Source organism: Oryzias latipes, chromosome 9 (assembly GCF_002234675.1).
Source record: "Oryzias latipes chromosome 9, ASM223467v1".
Classification (NCBI taxonomy): Eukaryota; Metazoa; Chordata; class Actinopteri; order Beloniformes; family Adrianichthyidae; genus Oryzias; species Oryzias latipes.
In genome coordinates this window covers 3,376,731-3,402,739 of record NC_019867.2, presented here as the reverse complement: position 1 = coordinate 3,402,739, position 26,009 = coordinate 3,376,731, and the positions used below count along the sequence as shown (strand labels likewise).

The 26,009-nt window shown below is 39.2% G+C and overlaps 1 protein-coding gene across 4 annotated transcripts in view; it reads left to right on the top strand.

The window, feature by feature from the left end:
* Window positions 1–26,009, top strand: part of ksr2 (kinase suppressor of ras 2) — a 131,275-nt gene that overhangs the window by 39,528 nt on the left and 65,738 nt on the right. For all 4 annotated transcript variants that reach the window (XM_023958217.1, XM_023958216.1, XM_023958218.1 and 1 more), the window contains one exon: window positions 15,012–15,184. In XM_023958217.1, the coding sequence (XP_023813985.1) occupies window positions 15,012–15,184 (173 nt within the window). The remainder of the gene's footprint in view (window positions 1–15,011; window positions 15,185–26,009) is intronic.

Genomic DNA, 26,009 nt, shown 5'->3' with positions numbered 1-26,009 from the left:
AATTTGCGTATGCAACTGGCAAAATTAACAGACAATTGTGTATGATTCACGTAATAATTGTGTATAAACTATGCATAAATGCCAACCTCATGATCTTAGCACCAGGACATGTTGGCATACTCCCATGATGTTGTACTGTTGGAACTATCAACTGCCAGGATAAATAGAGCTGTGGTCTGAGGTAATGGTGCAGTTAAAGATCAGAACTCTGGACAGGTGAACGTAGGGGCATATCAGTGGTCTTGTATGTCTTTCGTTTCCCTAAAATTTGCTTCTACAGTGGATTTCTTCACCAAACTGCTTACCTATTGCAGATTCAGTCTTCCCAGCCTGGTGCAGGTCAACAATTTTGTTTCGGGTGTACTTGGACAGCTCTTTGGCCCAAAGTAGAGCTTGGAGTATGCCTGAGATTGTAGACGGGTGTCGTTTTCTATAGATAACCAGTTCAAACAGGTGCCATTAATACAGGTAACGAGTGGAGGACAGAAGAGGTTACAGGTCTGTGAGAGCCAGAAATCTTGTTTGTTTGTAGGTGACCAAATACTTATTTTTCCACATAATTTACAAAGAATTTTTTTAAAGATTATATAATTAGATTTTTCTGGATTTTGTCTCTCATAGTTCAGGTAAATCTGTGATGAAAATTAAAGGCTTCTCTCATCTTTTTAAATGGGAGAACTTTAACAACGGGTGGCTGACGAAATACTTTTCTGCTCCACTGTTTATATGCATTTTGTATGTGCGTGTGACACACTGTCATATGTTCTGTTTTGATTAATTGCTGTCGTAGGGGAATCCCTGCGGAGCTGGTGCCATTGGAGGGTGGGGGAGGGGTTTTGGATGTTTAAATTCTTATTTGAAGTGTTACTTGAAATGGTTGAATGAAAAATTGTTTGCAGGACTGGCACCCACCTAATTACTGATTCTCTTATTGGAACATCTTTGCAAAGCACGACATCTCTTTGTTCAACGGTGACACAAAGCAACACGGCTGCAGGTGTTTATTCTTTCCACTATTTTAAAGTATTTCAACTTTCTACTTGTTGGTTTATTGCCTCACCACACCCTAATAAACCAAAATGTATCTTTCTTATGAGTTTCATTTTGATTGCAAATGATTGAAATAATAAATATTTCATCATGTAGGAGTAAAAAATGTTTCTTTAATTTTCCTTTCGGTCAGCATAATTTTACCCACAATGTTGCATCTGTTCTTGGCGCCGAAGGCCTTTGAGGCTGTGATGGATCGAGTGTTTCTGCCTGAAATTGCCGAACAAATAGATGATCCACAGGACTGGACCTGCACTTGTACCGTCACGGTGGTGGCAGCAAAGGTCCAGCTTACCTGTAATTCACCATGTGCACCGGTTCAAAACGAGAGTTTATACCACTGACTGGAACTTGGCTTTCCAATATGGGATTACACGGCCATCGGAGAAACGTGGAAACGCATTCCACACATGTAACACCAGAGAACAGCTCCAGGTCCACACCGGGGGTGTCCACGCATTAGAAAAAGTTTCTGACTATTTTTTTTGTTGTTTAGTAAATAATCCGGGTGTTGTGTTGATCGCAGTGCTTTCCCCAGGGCAGACATGGCCTGATTAAAACTTCCCCACTTTATTTAGCTGGGTCTTGTGGGAGATGGTGTTCAAATTGTCTGACAAACAAAAGTGTTGTTTCTTTACCTCCTGGCTTTATGCTGCATCTCAGGAGCTTCTTATTCATGTTGTTGACTCTCCGAACTTTATTCTTTTTTGGAAACTTATAGTAGTTATGAATTTAGTGCTTTTTGCAGCAACTTACATTTTATATAGTGTCTTGAACTCATTGAATGTGTTCATGTCCAATGCTCTCGAGTGCATTTTACTCCAGCTTTATTCCACAACTTCTGTTTTGCATTTGTTTTCTTTGCACACACACACACATGTTCAGCACACACTATGAAATAAATTAAGAAAAAATAATTCTGTTCAGTTTTTGAAATTTGAACTACTTTGCTTACAGTATTCCAAACTGCTTTGCTTCCAGGCAGAAAATCTTTAGTTTTGCTTCAGTGGTCATACAGGCAGGACAGCTGGTACCTTCCCCTCTGCCGCCCGATTTGGTGTTGATGTTTTTTGAACCATAAAATGAATTTAAATGATTATGCATTTGAATTGTTTTAACAGAACATGAATATTTCTGCAAAATATTTGCAAGGATTGAAACATTATTGGAGAGTGTGTAAGGAAGAAAGCAGTTTTGTGCTACCACAGTAATGACTCCTCATCACCGCAATACCCACCTTTCCCTCCTGACTTAACAGACATTTAACCCATTTTTATTTTTTATTATTAGCTTTTTATTAGATCAGAATAAGATTTTCCAAAACCTGTTTTATTCCTATTCAGCATATGATTTCAATAAAAAAAAAAAAGCATTATTAATCCAGTTAGGAATTGTCACATCAGAGGCATTTATCGTTTCTGTCAAAGCCAAAGTTCTTCTCCCTCAGAGGCCCCTGATAGAGTGAGGAGACGCGCGTCTCCACATTAGCCGGTGACCTCTGAATATTTAGCCGTTCGGCGTGGCGTTCACAGTGCGGCTAAGCACGCTCTGAGCCGTGCATCCAAAACAGTCTGTGTGTGAAAAACGACGCAGCAACTTTTGCTCTGTTGGATAAAAGCTCATCCATGCTAATGAGGGCTTTGGCTTCTTTGCTATTAATGATAATTTGGGTTAGAGGGGATGTCAACAGCAGGCCGTCAGCAGCAGCCAGACGCTGCTCCTCCCTCCCCTCCAGTCACTCCTATATCGTACGTAGTGAGAGTGCTGTCCCCTTAGAGGCCTGGAAATTGGAGTCATGATTATGAATTTATATGAGCGTTTAAAAGCAGAGGTGAACTCAAAGGCCACAGTTGCTGTTGGAGAATGGATTTATTAGACAGATGGGCTTTCCTGCAGTGATTTGTGAACAAGAGGGCGCTCGTTTGGGGGGTTAACGGCACTGGAGTGGGCGATGGAAAAGGTAAACCTTAGCTGGAATTCAAAATCCCCCAAAAAAGATTAATTGCAGTTATAAAGTGCTTCAGGCATTTAGAGCAGCATCATTTTCGATCTAATAGTAAAAAAGTTTGATCACATTATTCCAAGTTCAATTTGAGTCTTAGTTGTGGGAAGAAGATTAATGACGTTGAGCATCAGCCTTCCAAATTAACAACTTTTTTTCTGATTTTAAAAACCCACTCTGATGAAAATTGTGTGTATTAAGAGGTGAATTTGTTATGAACTCTTGCTGCTCTGCTGAAATTATACCCTAAAAAATCTACCGTTCTTTTTCATTGTGGCTAAAAACGTCATAATTATAATTAAAAAACCACTTGGTAAAACTAAACTAAAATAACTGAACTAGATAGGTCCAACAGGTTATGCGGAGTTGTAACACAAATAAGTCCATCCCCATTTACTTTCACTAATTTAAAATGATTATTTTTACAAAAAGAAATCATTTGTAAAAAAAACATTGCTGTGGTTGGATTAATTATCAACAATAACCGCATCTTATTAAAACTTTAGGTCAAACTTTAGTTTAACATTTTTGCATGTCAGAGAAATAAACTTGCTTTTTACTTTGTGTGACATTGATGCTTTTTTTTTTCAATCTTTGGATTCTACAGTGACCAAAATCCTAGAAACTAAAGTAGCTAAAAAGCTTTCAGTATTCCAGACCGGAACATAAGACCCAGGAAATGTAAACCATTTGTCTGCAAGGAAATGCGCCACAACATCAAATGGTGATTACCTTCAGAGTGTGCTAATGCATGTTGTTGGATGCAGGGACAACTCTGTGCATTTCAAAGCCTTGGAGACGAATGGTTCTTTATTTCTATTCATCCCAAACAATGTGGCAACAAAGGAAGCAGCACAGAAAGAATATACATCATTCAAAAGTTTAATAGAAAGAGTTTTCATGACTGGTGTTTCTGCAGAGGAAAAATCATTTGTCACTGGTTTTCTTTTAGTTTTGTTTTGCTGTCTTTGCCTGCACCATCATCTGCATAGAGACTCCTCTGTAGAACCATCCAAATATAAACAACAATCTACCACCTAACTGCAGAAATTTGTTGTAAAAACAAAAATAAAGCGTCAGATGGTTTCAAGAATGCAGCTTCCAATCAAAGCTTGGAAAAATGTCTCTAAACAGCCTGCAGTTGCAGAGAAAGCGTGGCGGTCTAAAACTATCTGAACGTAACGGGCTGACATGTAAAAACGCCTCTGATGTGCGCAGGATGTTCTAATACACCAGTTCAAAGACGGCTGTTGTTCTCCTTTCACACTTTGATGGAGTATAAAAAAAAAAATCAGCTTCATGAGGATGTCTTCTTTGACATGTTTTACAGATTGGCAGCAGGATCTGTATCACAGTAAAATTGTGCTCTGATAGTTTTCTGAACGACCTTTTGTGAAACTTTTGAGAGTCTCAAAAGTTTTAAGACTCTTTTCAGTAAAGCCTCTAAACCCAAACTGGATCAGAACTGTTTCCTAACTGTGAGACGCGTCTCAGATCCTGTTATGGCATAAACTGCAATATTTGGTTTCGGCTCAGATGTTTAGAACAATTAAACATCAATTACATGTCATTCCAAAACTGAGTTATGATTGGGAGTTTAGCTTTAAAAACAGCTGTTGGTGAATTTAAAATGCTGTTTTTGCAAAAAAATAAATAAAAAATACTAAATATATTGATTGCAGACATAAAAACATTTTATAACCACACTCACAAAAAAGTTAAAAAAAAGCTTGGTAGAAGTATTATTTTTACTTTTGCAATAACTGTGAGGATTCTGTGGTTTAGCTTGGTTTTGGGTCCTACAACACCAGTTCCTGACAAGAACATTTAAAAGATCCCTACTAAGGGTGTGATGATAACCGCATGATGAGGTCATCACCATGGTGATCAAAAATCCCACACTGTCACAGCTCTAATCCCTAACCAAATCTGGAACATTACCAGGAACACATTCATGGCATTAGCAGAACAGTTGAATTTAAATAACCAATTTGCCTCACCCATTCCGAAATTATCATTAAATAAATATTTCTTCTTACTTGACACTTTTTCAAGCAGTCTGCTGCCTAACATAATCTGGATAAACGCGATGCTTCTGTGGTTTTCTAGCTGGTGTTCAATAAAAGTGGATTTTGTAGATCGAACCCCTGAACCGTCCACTAATCTGCTTTAGATGAATGTCTGATGGCTTGAATGAAGTGTGTTTAATCGATCTAGAACTGGAAACACCAGCTGAGCTGAACCGCTGAGAGTAGAGGTTTATGTAACAAGGAGGGTGGGGCTTACTAATTTTGGTGTTTTTAAAATGTTATTTTTAACATGTCTCTGATGATGGAGGACGTGTGTGTGTGTGTGTGTGTGTGTAGTAACAGGTCGATCCAAAAACCTAAAACTTCTTGGCTCTTTGAAGTGATGAAGATAATGATGATTTTTTTCTGAGGCCACCTGATTTTTTACAGTGTTCTAGTACCTCAGGAAAGGGTGGTCCCCGCATATGATGACCACAAAACTGGTACCCACAGATAATGGAAACAAGTATGTGTGTGCGTGTGTGTGTGGGTGTGTGTGTGTGTATATCTATATATGATATGGTATAGATATACAGGAAATTAAGCTCACAATTGCATTTCTGAGTATTTTCAAACCATTGTGAACCAGCAGCAGACAAATAACTGCTGCCTGTGACGTAGAAAAGTACGCTGGGCGGGCTTCAGTATCTCTGGTCTCTGAGTGATATTATACATGTTTTGGTGTAACCGTTTTTTCTGTGTGAACAACACTAATAACTTGTTGGGGCAAACCACCCATTAAAATCATTGTATCTAAACGCACTGAAAGGAAAACACCATACCTCTTCTTTCCACTTATATGGAAACCTATGTACACAGATATGTCGAGCTCCCACTGAAAACATTTCCAAAGCTTCATGTTTGTTCGATGTCACCTCCTATCCTCTGCCCCAAACCACCAGTCTACTTATCTAGAAATCAGTTCCCTCCCTCCCCACCTCCGTCACATTTTTCTCCCCCTCAGTGAAGCTCACTTTCCCTTTTAGTCTCTAGTTTCTCCTCCATTTTTTTCACGGGTGCCTCCTGCGTCCTCATCTCAGCGCTCACCTCTCGCTGCAGAATCCCTAGCTGAGAGTCCTGTCCCTCCACTGGCCTCTGACGGCGCGCTGACATCCAACCATGTTCTGGTGGGAGATGCTGACAGTTAGAAAGGGGAGAAGCACTCAAAAGGAGGGAAGCGGTTTTTTAAAATTTTTGGTTTGCATGCTTCTACGTGCAGCTATGCGGTTATGATATCACAAGCAATTATAGAGGCCTCCAACCCTGCAAGTCCATTAATACTTGAATTAACACATGCTTTCATTTGATATTGGAGTCTGCAATTACAAAACAGCAGGGGGCGGAGCTTTTGTCTCGTGACTTTTAGAGGTTTGCTGCAAAGGTTTCTCGGCTGTTTACTCCGTTTTTACAGCCACACTTTTAGAAGTTAATTTTCTCAGGTATTTACAAGCCTATAACATTTAACAAACTACTTTATTTAGAGGGACAAACTCTGGAGAAGCATGAAAGCTGCTGAAATTATCATCACTTCTCTCTCATTCCCTTAAATAACCATGCGTGGGTGCTGAAGGCAAGTATGGCAGATCAAGCCTTTTTTCTTTTAAACTTATTTCTAAGCACCTTTTGTTTTCTCTTCCAAGTTTGGCATAGCCTGAAGATGTTATTTACCCCCATTTGTTCATTTCATAACTTTATTTTGTCCCATTTTTTTGTACTTTGTGAAGTTTTTGTGATGCTACAGCACACATTTGTAATTTTTGAAAGCATCTCAGGTTTAGTGTTTTCATTCTTGAAGGAGTGGAACATGCATCATTTACTCTAAATATGGTTGTTTGATTTAAAATCATTGAAAATGAGGTAATTTGTAAATATTCTCCACTTCCAAATGAGGAATTTGAAAAAATGTGACGCGAATTGGGGGTTGCACTTCGAATTCCCCCAAAGTCGGCTTTGACTTTTGCTTAATAAAGCTGCCTCAGGACCTGACAAATAAAAACCTTCCTGCCAGCCTTCATTCAGCACAGAAGGGATCCTGAAAGCTGCAGCTCCTGCTTCGGATGAAAGTGCTCAAACGGCTCCCAGTAATTCTCGGTTGTAATCATTATTCCAGCCAGTTTTTTTTATTTCATTATTTCAAACTTTATTACAGAAGCACATCGCAGTGGCTGCCAGGTATATTGTTTCACAGCTACATTTGCATAAAAAAGCAACAGGGGGGCTGTGCAGGTCTCTGTAGATATTTCTGAGGGGAAAAAAAAGATTCCTGCAAGTTATTCACCTGACGTACAGGTGTTGATCATAAAAAGCTCAAATGAATTCTAATTTCTACAGTATAACTGTAATAATTTGTCAAAATTAATAACGACTCCTTTAAAATCCTGCAGAGCATAAGAGACCTGGAACATCACCTCTGTCCTCGGTAAGATTAAACGTTTACTTGGAGGTGTTCCTGTAATTGGTGTCTGGCAGTTTTGGATGACGGGGAAATGTCAGATTCAACACTCATTCATTCATCAGTCATTTTTCAGAAGTGCAGATTTCAAAGAAAAAAGAAAGCAAATAAAAAACAAAACAAAACAAACTTTAATAGAAAATCATTAGATATAACTGGCCTAGGGTCATAGGATGTGTTTGTAAAGCATTTTCCCTTAAAGATTTAGTTTTTCTTTATCACAGTCATTCTGTCAGTACAATGCCAGGTCATTAAATTAAAAGTATATTTAACGTTTATATGCTCTGAACAAAATTCACAACCAATCAAATCAATGCAGGAGTCCTAATTACTTACTGTGAGGCGTTTGCAGTCTGACTACTGGGAAAACTTTCAGTCACTTAGTTCGAGCCCCACAAATTAAAAAATGAACAGAATATGTAAAATTCAAGCAGATTTCTCATCTCGGTCAGCTCACTGTTCCTTTTCAGGATTAAAGATGTGGAAATTTGTTAGGAATAAAAAAAGGACATCAGAAAATTCACTAAAAAATGAAAGTTTAATTTTACTCAAAAATAGAAAATGAACAAACTGGGCCCTTAAAAGAGGTCAGCAGAATCAGAACCAACTCAGGCAACACATTAAACCTTAACTAAACCAACTGAACAGGCAAAGAAGAATGACCTGACCAGAGGACTCACCAGGGAAACATACAGTTTCTGATCAAACCCCCTGACAAACATGAGGAGACTCGCAACGTTTGACAAAGGCTACACACAGGAAAAACTAAACGCAAAACGTGTTTTTTCACTGGAAAAACAAAAAAGGTTAACAAATTAATAACAACCAACAGGAGAAAAGCAAGAACCTCCAGGGGCAGAACCTCAGCCATACTCTTAGCAACCAGCATCATCCCCAACTCAAAAACAGGCGATTTTAATAAAAAATGTTAAAAAAGAAGTGATGAAAACTAAAAACTAAATTTAAAAAGAAAAAGAAAAAAAATGAAAGTGTATGTGATAGGAATAAACACATAGAACACAGAATAAATGTAATAAACAGAAGTAGAGTACAGTAGAGAGCGCGCAGACATTCAGTTGTCCGGTTAGCGAGCAATCACTTTTACCACACTCCAAAGGAATCATAAAAATAGATTAAAAGGTAAAATAACATTAAAAAATTGATGTGAATATGTGTATTAAAGAATGAAGAGATGTAATTTGTAAACTTTATTAAACTGAAAAAAGTGTGGCTTGGTGAGTCGAGAACGGAGGAGGAAGCAGGTGTTCATCTGGACTCCTGGTCCATTTAAGGGGAACAATTTAAGGGGGGCAATGAGCGGTTTGACATCTGTTGCTGCTGGATGTTTCCTCCGTCTTCGTTTTCCAAACATTTTCCCAGCTTGTGTTGAAACTGGGACGTCCAGTGTCCATTTTAAGTCAACAATCAGAGGTCCTGGGTGAATTTTGGGCGTTAACGTGCAATAGGCCTATTTCCAGAGTTCAAGTATCTGAATGTTGGCAAAGAATTGGCGTTGCATCGACCAATCAGTAACTCAACTTTGGCAGTGACGCGTTGATGATGTATTCAGTAGGTGGAGTCCAAAACCAACGTGGAGGAGAATCCAATCGTTCTTCTCCTGATCTTTGATAATTTTTCTTACTAGTATGACCATATATGAGACCATTATATAAAGATCCTCTAATTTTTCTCTTTTTATTTTTCTATTTTCCCTACTTGGACAAATGTGGGACAACAAGTCGTCAAACTGGCTAACAGAGAGACGGAAGTACTCCCAAAAGCGGCGGTTGTTCAGATGCAGCTCCTGCAGATGGTGAAGCTCACCGTACTGGGAGAGTCTCTGAATGATCTCATGAAGACGTGATTACCAATACTTTTGTGGAGCTCTTCAAAATTAATCCACCTGATCTGTCAACATCCTGTGTCTTCTGTGGATTGACTGTATTTACAGCTACATTTGTAAAGATAAAAACTTTTGACAGTAGCTCCTCCCACATGGGGTGGGAGCGTCAAGTTTGTTAACATTTTTGGACAAGCTTCAAGAAGCTAACGCCAAAAGAAAGGCCGAGGACAGGAATTTGACTCACAAAAAGGATCTTATGGTAACATCTTTAAAGGTATAACTGATCACAATCTAGCCAAAAATAAATTATTTGGTTTTGATTTAGGAGAAGTCGGGTCACCCTAGTACACCTGATTGAGGACCTAATCACTCACACCTGTTTGGCATTTAGACAACCTATATAGGTCCATCACGCCATCCAGCCATTGTCGGTTCGTCTGCTTCCATGAGGGACTCACCGATCATATCGAAGGCCTACGACAAAGCCCCCGCCAAAGAACCAAAGCCCACGCCAAAGAGTCAAAGCAAACACCAAAGAACCAAAGCCCACGCCAAAGAGTCAAAGCAAACACCAAAGAACCAAAGCCCACGCCAAAGAGTCAAAGCAAACACCAAAGAACCAAAGCCCACGCCAAAGAGTCAAAGCAAACACCAAAGAACCACAGCCAACGCCAAAGCTAAACCTCTCTTCCTCATTCAATAAATTTCAGAACTCCAAACTAAATCCCTGTCTGCTTTTTGGGTCCAGCTTACTCCAAACCTAACAGATGCAGTTGCCTTTCACCCAAAACTTGAGTCTTATTGGGTCTAAATGGAGATAAATGTTGTCAGCAGCTTCTGCAAACATAACACAGATTTTTATTTTACTTTTATCTTAAAGAAAATCTGTGTTCTCAGTAAATGCAGACTAACCCTTGCTGTGTTTTTAGGATAGATTGCACCATCAGATTCTGACATCCACATGTGTGAGAGAGTGATGCCCTTGTCCTATAAAGAAACAAGAAACTACGAAGAAATGCAGATGCAGCGTGCCAGAAAAACAGCGAGAAATGAAAAATGGAGCAAAAACAGAAACAATTGCGCGAATGAGAACCCATTCATCATAAATATCATTGCTTCCTGACAAAGCACTCTTCACGCTGGAAGAGTTTGGCTTCGCCTAACAAAAAAATGGACTTTTAAAAGTGCCAAAAGAAAATAAGTTTTAAGGTTTGACTTATGCAAAGTAACCATCGTTAAATCCTACAGGATTCCTCCGATGTCAGTCTTTTACTCCCTTTACGGAGTGGGGCAATTAGACCTGTGAACCAGCGCTTCACTCCCATCTCCTGCCATGAGGAAGCCGCCTGCAGGTTATTGCTTCTTCGTCATACGGCTTTTGTCAGCAATTCCGATTAGCCCACTTTATGCAATTTGAATCTAAATTAAACCATTCATCTTGCTGCATGCGTGCATTTATCCTCCCCTTGAATGATGTGGTAGATGTGAAGTGAGGGAACATTGAAATTGAATGCAGGGAGAACGGAGAGGATTCCCACTTTTGGCTTTGAAAAACGCCTGTCGGCGAAGGCAGGCGGAGCGGGGGTCGGAGAGGGGACTTTGAGCTCCACAGAAAAATCATCCCTTTGACTTTCCCACTCAGCATATGAAAAGTTCAGGGAAAGTAAAACATGAAAGACAGAAGAAGCTGGAGGAGTGGGGTGGGGGTGACTAGTCAAGAGTCAAGAGGAATCAGGGAGGGTTTGAAAAGTTGGTTTGTGCTTTGATAGAAACATGACGCATCACTCACAGATGGAAATTGCGTCGTGTTTTGGCACATTTAAAAAAAAAAAGCTTGTTAGGTCTTTTATTCAAAGTCTTCCATACTCAGAACTGAGGAATGCCTGCAGTCCCACTTCAGCAGTCCCCTTTTAATCCCTCCCCCTGTTAGAAGGAAGCCCCGCCCCCTACCCCTAAAATCTGTATAACTTAATTCAGTTGTTCATCTTCTAAACCCATTTTGTCCCTTTCTGGGTCATGGGGCTGCTGGAGCCACTGGTGGGCAAAGGCAGAGGACACCCTGATGATACCAAATGTAAGGGGTTGGGGCTCTGGGAATTGTAGTTATTGGGGAATTTAAAATTTTTTTTTTTTTTCTCTCTTAAAGTCAAGAGAATACTTACATAATGAGGCGATTTGATTATTTTTTTTACAACTAACAGTTGTAAATTTTGAAAGAAAAATGGAAATGGTTTCCAAAGAAAAATCCATTTAGCAGAATCCTTAATTTAAAAACAAAACATTTCTACTTCATATTCCCATTGTCTTATTTTATTTTTAAGTCATAAATCACAGCTTGTTTTTTAATAAAAGCAAGAAAACAATCCTCAATTAACTTACTTTTTATTTGGTGTTGCAGTTTTGTTCTGTGGCGAATTTATTCCATTCCTTTGATGGAATACTTCAGTTCTGTTATTTCCCATCATGTGTTCTCTTCTGTTGTGTTCTTTTTGTTTTCCTGTTCTGCGGTCTGTTTGTGAAGAAACTTCTGAAGCCAAACAACATTAAAGAAAAAAATTAGAAACCAGGCTCACCTGGATGCTGAGGGAATCCTGCGAACAGGCTGCCTCTGCGGCGATGAAGATGAGACGTTGTTCATCCAACAAAAACACTACTTTATCTCTAATTTTAACATTCCAGGTCAAAGGAAAGTTTACAGAACTTTACCAGAAAGAGGAAGATTCATCGATTTAGTTTCCTTTGCTCAGATGACCAGGAGCAGCTTTAACTGACTGCCAGTAATAACGGAAAAGTGTGAAACTTAAGAAGTGAAGATGGAACAGTTGTGAAGTTAAAGATGGAATAATCGAATGGCGTGCACAAATGTGCTTAGTTCAGGATGAGTTAATTTACCGTTTTATGACTCACGATAAGAAAGGTATTTTGTGAGCGTGAACCTTGTTAGAAAAGAGAAAAATGCGATTAAAAATTAGCATATATAATAACTGAGAGCTAATTAACAGTGTGAATTATTTTGTTCATGAAGGACAGTGAAGGTTGTACTGTTCATTTCCAATTATCCTCCTCAATGTCACCCCATTATCCTGAGATAATATAAAACACAATGGCTTTAGAAATCTGCAGGAACTCTGCTTTTTATTTTTAATTTTTTTATTTTTTTTATGCACGCTTTAAAAAAATACATTTTTGGCGGAGGTGTAGCTGATTCTCTGAAGTTAACCTTTCTGGAACAGGTGGTCTGTGCAGTGCTGGTTACCATGACAACCTGCCCCTCTTAAAACTTTGTCAGCTCGGAGCTGCAGGAAAAACCTGAGTAAATACCGAAGGCGGGCGGATAATCCACTAATCTCGCTTTGTACACGCGGCCTCTGGCTCCACCGCGCCGCTTGTTTTGAGTGAAAAAGGAAGGAAATAAGCGAGCAATGACCGTGGTCATAAACTGAAGGTGTGCCACCATTCAGGTGTTACGAGCTGCTTCGCTTATGTCAACATCTAGTAAATTCTATTTAAACATCAACTTTCTCATTTGACAGAAAACCTGTTATAAATTCAAGGTAAACTTGTTGGTTTTTATGCCAAGAAAAAGCCTAATAGATCAATCTGTCACACACAAAGTATTGAAATCAGTCATGAAAACGCCAATATTTCAGTAAAAATAAACTTGGTTTTTCTGGTGTTTGCAGAATTGTTAAGACTCAGAATGGCTGTCTAAGATCACGATGATGTTTTTTCAAAGCCTTCATTTTATGAATTTTTCATGAAAATGCAGCTGTGTTTGCGGATCACTGCAGAAAGAAGTAGCCTTAAAATACGAACAGAACATTAACCTTAAGAAGAACCTCTTTAAACTAGTAACATGTTCCGTCCAAGTCAGTTTTATTTGACAAGAAGATCTTACATTTGAAAAAATTGTTGTCAATGTTAACTGTCTGAGAGGTTTAATAGGGCTAGTGCATGTTTTGCAGTAATTTTTGTAATAAAATAGTTAGATTTCTCATTAACAAATTTCTTTAACACAGGCAATTTGAGGTTTTTTGAGTGTTAAATTGAGTTTTGGTGTTGTAAAGAATATAAAGTAATTTTTGGCTCATTTAAAAAATAATTACCTTATTTATAGATCCTAGCTCTTAATGAGACTGAAAATTCTGAACTGTAATGATTTTGAGAAAAGCTTTTTGACACTGTAGAACGTCTGAAAACAAGGTTTGAAGTCTTTGCAAGTCTCAGTGGTTTGCAGTGTGCTGAGGCTTTTCAGCTGGAGGTCATGAACTGGTTATTGATATTTTTCCTTTGGGAGTTTCTATTTATGATTCTGTCATCAATATTATATCATAAAGGACCTGAAACTACCCACACTATCACACTACCACGGCCATGTTTCTATTGTTCTATCCCTGTAGAGTCCAAATGGAGCAGAACCGATTTCCTTTAGAAAGAAATATCAGAAATTCAGAATATTAGTGCTTGAACTCTTTAAAGTCCCACTCCCATCATCTGTTGGTCTATTTTCATCGCGTTTACAGTCGCCTTTTGATATTGATTATGCCATTTTTAGACACAATCCCCAAAAAACTGTGTTGTTTTCTAGGACATAGATTCTGCAGAGGGGCGGGAGTTCATCAGAAATTCTCGTCTGAGTTTTGGGGGGAACGTTGGCGTAGAGCTACCCTGCCCACCCTTTCACTCCCCTATTTCAATGATTTGCTTTGAAAAAAAAAAACCCCAACTCAAATTCAATTTTCAGCTACATTTTCTTAATATATGTTCTCCATCATCAGAAAAAGTCCACAAGAACAGGTTTAAAACCCCATTATCATCACGGTGGGTCTTTCATGGATCCGTAGTATTTGTTAAATCATTAACTCCAACATGAACAGACTTCAGTAAGGCCTGCATTTCTTTCCCTCTGCCATCTTCTGCTTTCTTCATGACCCCCTGGATGAGTCCTCCTGCTGTTCCCGGACCCATTTTGGTCGCTCGTTCTTAAAGTTCTCCGCAGTTTTCTCCGTGTGTGCGTGATGGATCTCTGTGGTTCTTTAGAGTCTCACAGCTGCAGAAATGTCTTCATGACCCTTTCAGACTCCAGCGTGTCAGAGACTGTTTCTCATCTGCTGTTACCTCTTTAGCGCTGTGTGATGTGGGTTTTCATAAGTCTTTCAGCATTCCTCCTTTTTTTTTGTCAAACAGTTTCTTGGGGGGAGAGTATTTTATATGGTATCATATTTTTTGTGTTTGCGGTGAAAGAGGAATATTTTAAACATACAAGTAACGGGATGTGTTAGAAATTGATTTAAACTTCTACTGTAGTTTTCTTCCATTTTCTTTGATGTGTCTCTCTCTGCTTGTTTTTCTCTCCGCTGTGGTTTTAATTTCCCTCCAAGAAAGTGCACTTGTTGCATTGGGCTGTGCTGTTTGCACTGTGTGTAGGTGGGGAGAATAATAATGTTACTGGCAGAAGCAGAGAGAGTTTACCGAAAAACAAAAAAAAAAGTGCACTGGAAGTACTGAAAGTGCTTTTGCTCAAGTGCGTCCAATTCCACGTGTTAGAACAACTGTTTATGATTTCTATCTTCTCGTCTTGTTTTTTTTTCTTAGAGCCAAGAAGAAGACGAAGCCGTTGAACCTTAAAATCCACAGCAGCGTGGGCAGCTGTGAGAATCTGCCCACGCAGCGCTCACCCCTCCACACCGAACGCTCTCTGCGATCCTTCTTCTTCCCCACTTTCATCCCTTCTACACCTCCTGTCCACGCTGAAACGCCCTCTGCAAGTAAGTGACATGCTCAGACAATAAACAGACTGGTGGCCGGTTTCAAACCCGTTTTGCACATTTTCATGGAGGCTTTGAATGCAGATCTTGCCTGGAGTGCAGCTGTATTGGAAATGCAACATGTGAGAATGACGGCTTTGCTGTAATGGCTGGAGGAGGCGTGCTGCCGCACACTGGCAGCCTTATTGGCTAACGCATTATGGGCGACCTGCAGAAGCCATTAGGCTGAGGAGACGGGGGGAGCGGGGAAATAGACGGTAATGGAAGTGTTGTCAGAGAAAAAGGAGTGATGCATGGCCTTCACTCCTGTTTACGGAGACAATTGACTGGTATGTAGGGCGCCGGCATGCATATCTGCTGGCAGAGGCATGACGTGCAATAATTACTCATCCCATCTCAATATATTCCTGAAGCAAAGCTAAAGGCAGAAAATAAGCAATCAAAGGAGTAAAGTTTGGGTGAAGAGCTGCTTTCTGCTACTTTACATGTGTTTTCCTAATGTTGCAGATAGGAGATGCGCACGCAACTCCAATGAGATTTAACCCTCAAACAGGTTATAAGCATTTATTTTATTTAAAGAAAGATCATCATCTTTTAAGTGTCAGACGAGCTGTTCCAAATCAATTGTTGAGGTTAACTTTGAAGTTTTGTCTGCTTACCTTTTGTGTTTCTTGTTTTACTAAGGCTGGTAATTTTTTCATCAGCAGATCAAAATAAATAAAAAGAAACAACAAAAAAAGTCACTTTGATGATTAGAATCTGTGTAATTGGCTTTGTTGGAGCCTGTTGCTACCTGCTGAAGGTATTGCTTCTCTTTGACCTAAAGACAACTTTTTCTTGATTGAAAAAACTGCCCCCAAAAAAGTTATGTTGTTCTGAAGAAACCAGAAATAGACTGAGCTCTAAAGATGACGAACAAAGCATCAAAGCCTAAATGATGGAAGTCAAATCTTAAACATTACAGCTATTTTTTAGTTTGGAGCTTAAATAAAAGCAAAAAAAAGTCAAAGTAACTACAGAAGAAAACCTAAAAAAGATCATTCATGACAATTTTGAGCTTTTTCTTATTCCGTCTTGAGCCGTGAAAACCCCAAAAATGGTAGAAATGATAAAAGACGTGTATTTTCTGAGCAGCTGATCAGTCACTAAGCGATGAGTAAAGGCAAACAGACGCTTTCTGGGGTTCTTATTTTAGCAAAGCGAGTTTGTGTGTAAACGCTTGCATGACTCTGTGCGCCAGCGTTCACCCGGTCAGCCAGGATAAATATATGTCCGCGTCTATGTTTAGGATGTGAGTGCCGTACGTCAGGGCCCTTCAGCCAACGGCATTAACACTCATCCCCGTCCGTCGCATGAAAGAAAACACAGAGGATCCACGAGACCGCCGGGCCGACTGAGACCACACGCTGTCTGTTGAAGTTGAGTCAGAGGCCCTCGTCAAAGCCGAGCCGGCAGCTCCGTCCTCAGACTCCAGGATGTTTGTCTGCTGAAATGATATGATCACACTTCAGAAAAACACCACACCAGCATATCCTCGCTCCTTTATTTTTGGGGGAATGAAGATTGTTGCTTTCAAGTCTGCAGATGTTCTGATGGATTTTGACTTTTGTGTAGATCTCGATGAATCACGCTCATGTGGCAGATTTTCCATCCAGTCCTGAGTGATTTGCTCTTCAAAGACCTCACACATGCTTTTTTCGACTCTGTGCCGTGAGAGTGAGCCTGTCTGACAGCTCCTTGGCTGCGCTCGAAGTCGCTCATCAAAAACTCTGTATGAAAGAGCATTATCCAGCTTACAGTGGAGCGAGCAGCAGATTACTGTTTGGGACAGTCACTGTGTGGATCGCTGTGTTTTTCTGTCACTGCTGACAGATGAAGCTCGCAGCCCAGACACGGGACTTTTCTGTGTCATTGTTGGGAAAATTCAGTGCAACAGACATTTTGCATGAATTTCATTATTTTTTAACAGAATGACAGATGCCTGAATGTTCATGGAGAAAGACACTGGTGACAAAAAGGAATACAAGGACTCGTTAAAATATTCTGATTAAAGTTCTGTTGGCGCATTTCAGGAAAAGATCAGAACAATCAACACGGTGGTGGTAGTGTCATGATGTTGGTTGGTTTTTCATCTTCAAGAATCGGAAAATTTACAATTGATTCACAAATTTGTCCCATTTTTCAGAAAATACGGAAATAGCAGGTCTGACCATCTACTAGGGATAGGTACTGTTTGGATTTTAATAGTTGCTGCTACTGATTTGTTTTTCTAATGGTTTCTTTTTTAATGCTCAAAACGATGCTTCAAAAAATAGATTTGACCTTGGTTAACCCACGAGGTCAAATTTGGTCCTCGCTGTTTTTAGTTTTTATTTTCATTTCTTTATTTTATTTTTATGATTTGGCTTCTGCTAATTGCTGCTTCCCCAAAAGGTACAAACAGAAACGGAATTTCTTCAATTAACTTTAAAAGCCCTGAAGAAAATTGTTGATGGGTTCTCCAGAGTGAAGTGTGATGAAGCAGAGCCGCACAGCACTGGACTGGGCCTGAAGTGCTTTATTTTATTCTTTCTGACAGTCTTCACTTCCTTTTCTAACACATGCTGAAGGAAAGACCGCTCATCGCCATGGCGTTGGTCTTTTTTTGGAGTATTGTACACGCCATCAGGTCTCTGATTCCTTTGCTGTGAAGTACAGCAAAACTTTCGCTCGCTTCCACTTTGGCATTTTTGCCCGAGAGGGGAAGAGAAAGAAGGGAATAAAATGATTATTATTATACCATTTAAATGTATGCTGTAGTCCATGACCAATGAAGTACCGGTAATTTGGAAGTTTGGAAACAAAACCACCACGAGATTTTGCATTTTTCAAAGTTTTTAACCACTTCTTGTTTTGTCTATGAAGACTCTCATTCATCCAGGTTGGTTCCATTGTAGTAGGTTTAGGGGATGTCATCTGGACTTGGTTTTTTAAAGTTAGAAGACGTTTCGCCTCTTATCCAAGAGGCTTTGTCAATTCTGAATTAGCTGGTCTAAGAGCTGTTATATATATGCGCTCATGGGGGAGGAGTCAGACCTGAAACTGGATGGTTTTGTCGACTTAGCCTACATGGTTTCGGGTCGTTAAGAGTCCTTTGTCCTCAGCTGGGGGTTGGGGAGCAGTGACCCCCTCCCCAAACTGGTCATCTCTTTCAGCTATTAACGACCCAGGTGGAACTGGTTTGGTTTGTTTAGTCATCAAAACACTGCCGTAGATGGATGGAAGAATAAACCTGAGACCACCATTCTTATTACGAGAAGGTTTATCCTTCTTGACAAAGATGGCTTCTTTCACTCCTCGCTCAAACCATCCTTTCTCTCTGGCTAGAATTCGGACTTCACTGTCCTCAAAAGAGTGGTTTGTGGCCTTCAGGTGGAGATGCACTGCAGACTCAGGTCCACTTGGGTTGGCTCTGCGATGTTGGTAAAGCCGCTTGTGTAGAGGTTGTTTGGTTTCTCCTATATACTGTTCATTGCAGTTCTCTTTGCAGTGGATAGAGTACACAACATTACTCTGTTTGTAGCTGGGAATTTTGTCCTTTGGATGAACCAATCCTTTTAAGTTTTTCAGACAGGCCTGAGATATATGGAATTGAATTTTTTTTCTTTTTTTTTCCATATAAAATGGACATGGAAGCATCTAATGTTTGAAACTTTTACAGATGATGAGAAAAGTTCCAGTTTTGTCTCATTTTTCTAAAGGATAATCTCACAGCAATTTCGAGACTTGCTTTTTTTTTTTTTTTTTTGCTTTCAACAGTAGCGTCCTCTTTCGACTCCGACAGCCAAGGAAGTTTGTGATCTGATTGATGAACTTTGAGCTAAGAGTTTATCACTGCAGGTCTCCTCAGTTTACATTTCTATTCTCCATGTGTTCATCTTCGCTGCTTGGAGATGCTCTCACAGCCTTTCCCGTGAACCTGCTGTTCGCTGTTTTTATTTATTTTATTTTTTTCCAATCTCCTGAGATGCTTTTTTCTATCTGTGGTCCATTGTGTGGAACACAGCTGTAGTCACCTTTAAACTGACTGACTGATTACAGGTTTGAAGACACCCGTGATGCCGATGAAAGGACACGTCTGAGTTTAACATGGTGACATTTTCAGCCTTTGTCCACCTTATTTTGTTTTAGTGGGTTTGATTTAATTTATAACCAACATTTTCTGTCCATATTTGTAGTTTGCGCTCCAGGGTTTGCTTCCAAATTGTTAGTAATTCATCAAATATTTCCTTTTCCCCGCAACATTTCACTTTGCAACCCAGTGCAACTAGAAGTCAAAGGAGCAGTGACACTCCCAGGCTCAGTATTTGATGAGCTGTTCTCATTAAGTCCTGCTCCTTTTTCCTCTTCACATCATTGCTGCCAAAAGCTTCACTTTCGGCTTAATCAGTTGTCAGGACTTTTTCCCAGAGTGCATCAGTCTTGTTTAGATGTTAATTTGCAAAGTATAGAGGCTGATGCCGGGACACAGGAAAGGTTTTCCTATAATGAAGCCCATAATTGTGCAGGTGTAGCTGCAGAGGAGTCTCTCTCTTTTACACAAACAAGGTTTTAATTAGCTTTTTTTCAAGTTTGCAGGCACTTTTCTCAAATGTATCTTTGAGTTCCCTCAACTTTAATTTGACTTCAATTATTTTAACACTGTGATTTGTACTTTAGATGCAATAGTTTCAAACTTTTATGAAATCCGTGATGTTGGGATGTACCTCAATCCAAATGGTAATTACCAATATCGATGTAATAGATTTATTTCAATTTGAAACAATTTTATAATGGTATAGTTCTATTCGAGAGATCGATCTGGATAGAATTTAGGAATATAAATCATTTCATTGATCAATTGTTACCCTACTTTTCAGATAATGCTGATTTTTTTTTTTGTGGCGGTGGACTCATTTTAAACTTAATTTTGCTGGTAGATTTGAACAGAAATTTAACAGATCTTCGAAGATTTTTTTTAACTTTTGAGTTTCTTCTCCCCTGACTAAACTCAAAAGTTTAGTGCACTTCCCTCCTGCTTCAGGTGTTGCAATAAATCATCATTAGTCCAATCTGAAATGTTTCTTCGGCCTCTGGGATGCAGCCGTGCACGTGCAGCTCAGCTCCTGCGCCTCTCTGGGTGTTGGAGCCCACACAGCGGGGTTTGACAGACGCGCCGATGCCTTGTGTCCACTTGGAGATCCAGCCGCGGTCCTGGCACTCCACCAACTCACACACCTGCTCCGAATGTGTGCATGTTTGAGATGGAGAATGATAGAGGGGGAGTGTGGGAGTCTGCAAGTGTGTGCTTGTGGATATAAATGGCTTAAATGTTCTTGAAACGCTTTGTGCACGACTCTCTAACCCTTTTATACTTCCACATGTGTTCCGGTGACGTCATCCGCTCTCCTTAACCTTGCGTAGATAATTTGCAGTTGCATCACAGGGCGCCTAGCAACCAAATGTGGTGGCACAATGGAGGTCTCTCTGAGAACTGGCATAAAAATAATATCTTTTTAAATACTGGAAAAAGCAGTACAAGTAAAAATAGTGAAAGGACTAGCATCAATTAACCTATTAACCAGGTAAAGGCTCGTCATGCACTCAAGTATGCTGCTCTATGAAGCCATAAACATATATTTGTCTTAATTTTTGGTGGTTTTCTTGCTTATTGAGTGCTGGCAGTTTAATTAGGAAACCAGTCTTGTTCAGAAGGAGCTGATGAGGTAGCTCGTTATTGCTTTTCTCCCCTCAGCATCCCACCACCACCAAAGAAAAACTGCTGTCCAGATGGTAAAGATTTGGCAATTAGGACTTAATTTACTCCTCGTCTGGTCCAGAGCTCTCTCATCAAGCGCTCAGTCCAGCTGATGAAACCCTGAAGCTGGGCTCATAAACACTTGTAAATGAAGATACAGGCTGATCAATTTTTGCTAACACTGATTGTTTTCGAGCTCATCACAGGCTCCGTTTCTCATCGAGATCACCACTGCAGTTCGCTGGAATTGATTTCTCACACCCAACATCCTTTCTGATCACATTTGAAATTACTTTTAAGAGAAAAAAAACTTCTTGCAGATGATTTCATGAGGGCAAGAGACGGTCTTTGGGGGCGGGGGAGATGCTGCAATGTGACTGGAGACCCCTGAAACCAGATGATGCAGATTACTGTAAAGTTTAGGTTTACACTTTAATAAAGCCTTGAAAAATGGCTAAATATTTTTTAACTCTAAATTTTACAGCTAAGTACTTTGGCTAAAAGGATAAACCAACTTCTTCTTAACCAAATTCAACCTTAAAAGTGAATCACTTCAAAACAATTATTGATTTTATTGTTTCAGTTACGAAAAACATTGTTCTCATAACAAACTAAAGGAATGGGAACATCTGATATGTAAAATTATACAGTTAATTCTAGCATGTTAACTTAACTAAAAACTGTTTGTTGCCTAAAAAACACAAAAAGAATCTTTGAAGTAAAATTGCTTTACAGATTTGATGAAACAGAATTGATTTTTCAATTAAAAATCTATTTGACGATCAATTAATCTTTAAAACACAGCCCTAATCAATTTATACTTTTACTTTCTTTTTTTTATAGCATTTATTCAAATACAAAAAAGTTTATTTTAGTGAAAAATAAATTTATCTAAATAATTAATGAAGTAAGAATTGAATAACTGCATAAGTTGACTTTTGAATATGGTTCTGATTTGTCAAAATTGGGCGTTAAAGGTGCCAGACCATGAAATCTATCCTTCCATTTTCGCTGTAACAGGGCTGCTGGAGCCTATCCCAGCTAGTATTGGGTGAAGTATTGGGTCAGTCTGGACAGGTTGCCATTACAACACACCCACACCAAGGAACAATTCAGAAACATCTATGAAGCATGTTTTTGGACTGTAGGAGGAAACTGGAGTCTGCGGAGAAAACGCACGAGGAGAATATGCGAACTCCACACAGAAAGGTCCCAGCTGTGATTTGAACTTCAGACTTTTTGCTGTGTGGTGAGAGTGCTAAACACTGCACCCCTGTGCAGCCTGTACTAAATAATCCCTAATAATGATAATTAAAATTGCAGCTTTACCAATTCAAGTTTGCGTTTGAGTAAATTCAATAAGTTTAGAATCAAAGTTGCTGCCATGCTTGACTAAAAACGTTATGAAGACGTTTCTACAGCTTTAGGACTCCAAAGAAATAGAGTGGACGTTTTTGTCCTCATACAGAGAAACTGTAGAAAACCTTTTCAAGAGAGACAGACAATTATTGAAGTTACAAAGAAGATGGAAGCAGCACTCAGACATGGAGGTGGTAGTGTCATGGTGTGGGTAACATTATACCGATGTGTATTTGAAAGTCCAGAAGAAAAAGTTGACCAATCAGGTCACGACTTCAGGCTTGAGAGCCATTACGTTCAGTTGCAGAGCAATAATAAATACAAAGTTCTGGAGTGACCCAGTCAAATACCAGCTTCACATTTGACTGCTTTGTGACCTAAAACAAACTTTAAATGTCTCTGAAATCAGATAAAGCTGTAAAGAAATGTGGAACAAACACAAGTTCCTGCAGCACAAAAGATCAAAAAGTGTTTTGTTTCTGTAAAATACCACTCTGATCCAAAGCGCTCCCAGTGGTCTTTTAATTATGATTATGCCGTTTTTATGCTAAATTAAAAGTCCTGTGTCATTCCCTAGGACATAGTTTCTGCAGAGCGGCAGGAGTTTATTAGAAATTCGTCTATAAGTTGTGGGCAGGACCGTTGGTGCGGAGCAACCCCACCCCCACTTACCTTTTCATGTTGCTGAGAGCTCCCTGTTTACACTCTCTTCTGCCAGATTACAGCCCCTCCCCCCCAACCAAAAATTACTGCTGCCACAAAAATGGTGAGCAATGTTGAAGCCATCCATCAACCATTTTTCAAAGACATTCGCAAAACTAAGAAATTGTATTTTAAGCTTAATTTTCTTTAGATATGTCCTCTATCATCTGAAAAAATCCACAAGACTATGTTAAAATTCCAAATTTCAGTCGGTCTTTAAAAATTAAAATCTATAAAATGTCACTTTTAACTAAAGTCATGAATCACAGATGTTGAAATTCTATTCGTGGCTCCAGTTGGACTTGTGTTCATGACTCAGGGGTTGTTCACTGATCGCAGTGTTGGCCTTTGATCCTCAGCTACTCCGCGTGTTGAAGGGTTGCTGAGCGAGAGGCTACACCTGCTTGCCGCTGTATCTGTTTGACCATGTTGGCTTTCTACAAGTTCTTATCCCAAACCAACCACCTCGTCGTTCTGCCGGTTTGTGTCCTGACGCCTCCAGTGCGTCATTACTGAAACCTGCTCTTCTCATTGGTCACTTCTGGCTCCAGGCTGCTTCAAATCCCCAATTGAGTAAGTTCCTTTAGAGCCACGAGGCCTTCAGGCATCATCTGTTCTGCCATTCCCTCCCTCCTGTGCTCCATCGGCACACTGAGGACTCCCACAATGCTTACTACTGTCTAAAGATACTTGTTTCTTCAAAGATGTCCTCTTTTTAAATTTATTTTTTGGCATTGTTTGTTTTTCTGTCATTTGTAAAGGGCGCGTGTTCTCGCTTGTCAAAGATGACAGCACGGTATTCTCCAAAAAAAAGGCTGAGCAGCGTGCAACAGTTACCATGGCAACTGTGCATCCTGGCTTTGTCTCTTCTTTCTTTTTTTTTTCTCACAGGCAAACTGTAAAATGAAATCATCTCAGTTTGCCTGAGACAAATTCTAGAGTTTACACTGAAAAACTGTTGCATCCTTTTTTGTTTTTGTTTTCATATACATTCGGGCTAAGAATAATACTGAAACGAATATTTTCTTTTCTTAAATGCTGTTGTGGTCTACACCGCACAGTCCACTTTTGTTTTGGTAAATCTACTTCTAATTAATTCTGTTATTTAGCATGTTTTTTTTTTTCATTCTTGGTCATCTTATTTGTCATTATGTCAACATGGTACGCCAGTCACACGTCTACTGTTGATTGCATGGAGCAGCCAGACATTCGTGTGGGTTCCTCTCCGCAGACTGAGCTGCACAACCTTGATGGTTATGCGATTGATGAGAGCAGGTGTGGGCGATTAAACTGTGAGATGATGACAGTTTTGGAGCCGTGGTTAGCATATGGTTTAGGTTTGTTGTTTTTCCTTTCTTTCACTGGAGGTAACTTTCTCCTCTGGGAAAAAACAGGAATGCTCAGTCAATCAGGAGTTGTGACGCATCTCGTCTAACGTCAAGATAAACTATATTTGGCTTTAAACAGGCTTCTTCGCTTCTTTCTATCCTTCAGCAAACGCGGAGACGCCTCAGCCCATTTAGCTCAAATATACAGACTGAAACATGTGCTCCATTTTCTTTGCACTTCTCCTTTGATCCCACACAAAAATGAGCATGAACTGCCACAAACGTCTCCTCAACTGTGCATGGCACGTAAGAGGCCAGTGGAGGAGGCAGAGGGAGGAAGGCCACAGTTTAATTAGGTTGAGGCCGATCGGAGATGATGTAGGATGATGCTGCCGTCTGGCGCCCTGAGGTTTCTCAGAGCCACACGCGCAAACGCTTTTTCTGTTGTTTGAATATTAAAATGTTCCAGGAATTTATAGTTTTTGGATTATAATACCGCCTGTTTCTTTTATATAACACTGATAGCACATAGCGCGTAGAAATGTGACTTTTTACTAAATTATTTTATTGACAAAAGTTTATTAAAACAGATTCATAGGCATCAACCGCAGTAGTGTCTGAACTCATCGGTCCATTTGACAATCACGTTGGCTGTTTACATGTTTAATGTAAGACCACCCCCATTAATATGGTTTTCATATAAAATCTGGTGCAAAGGTTTAAAAACACTTTTTAGCTTTTATTTAAGACAAACAAAAGTTATGATGCCCTCTGGAAGAAATCCTTAGGACAAGTTTTGACTTTGTCTTTGCTTCATTTTGGGATTTATACATTTAAATTTGGTCTCTTTTTATTTTTATTTTAAAACAATTGTTATGTCTTATTTATTTATTTATTTAAAATATAAATGGCCCAATTTACTACTTAGAATTTAGTATTTTTGTATTTTCAGGTTGATTGTGGAATGATTGTCATATAATGAAAAAAGTATCTGTTAAAATAGAAATATATTAAGCACTGCTGTAAAAACAGCTTTGAAGATTAATTAATAAAAAAATTGTAAAAAAGACAGAAAAAGCTCAAAAAGGCCCCATACTAATATGGGAACGTATAATTGAACACAATGCTGTATAGTTTTAAGATAAACAAATATGTTATGTTAAAGACATTGTTTAAAAATAATGTGCAATTACAATTGATCTATATATATATTCATTGAACATGTTTGGAAATGATGAGACTTTAGCTTTCAAAAAATGTAAATACAGTTCATTTAGGACTTAGCAAAAGATTTGTGTCGTTTTTAAATTAATCCAAACACATTTGGCTTTTAATTTTCTGCCTGAACTTAAAAGAAAAAAATGTATTCAGATTTGCCAGAAGCAATAATGACCAAAAACAGTACTTTACTTTGAATAAGGATAAGTAATCAAGTATACACTCATCTGTTTGACTGAAACAATGGAAAAAGGCTAATCTAATACTGAGAGTTTAAACATTTTTACTTTATACTCCCAGTGCAAATTCTGGTATTTTAAGAAACTAAAATCCATTTTTTAAATAGCTTGGTCCGCCTGTTATCGGACTTTTTCCAGAACCAATAAGTTTCAACCCAATGCCGCAAATATCAAACGAACGGGTTTGGTAACTTTTAAAATAA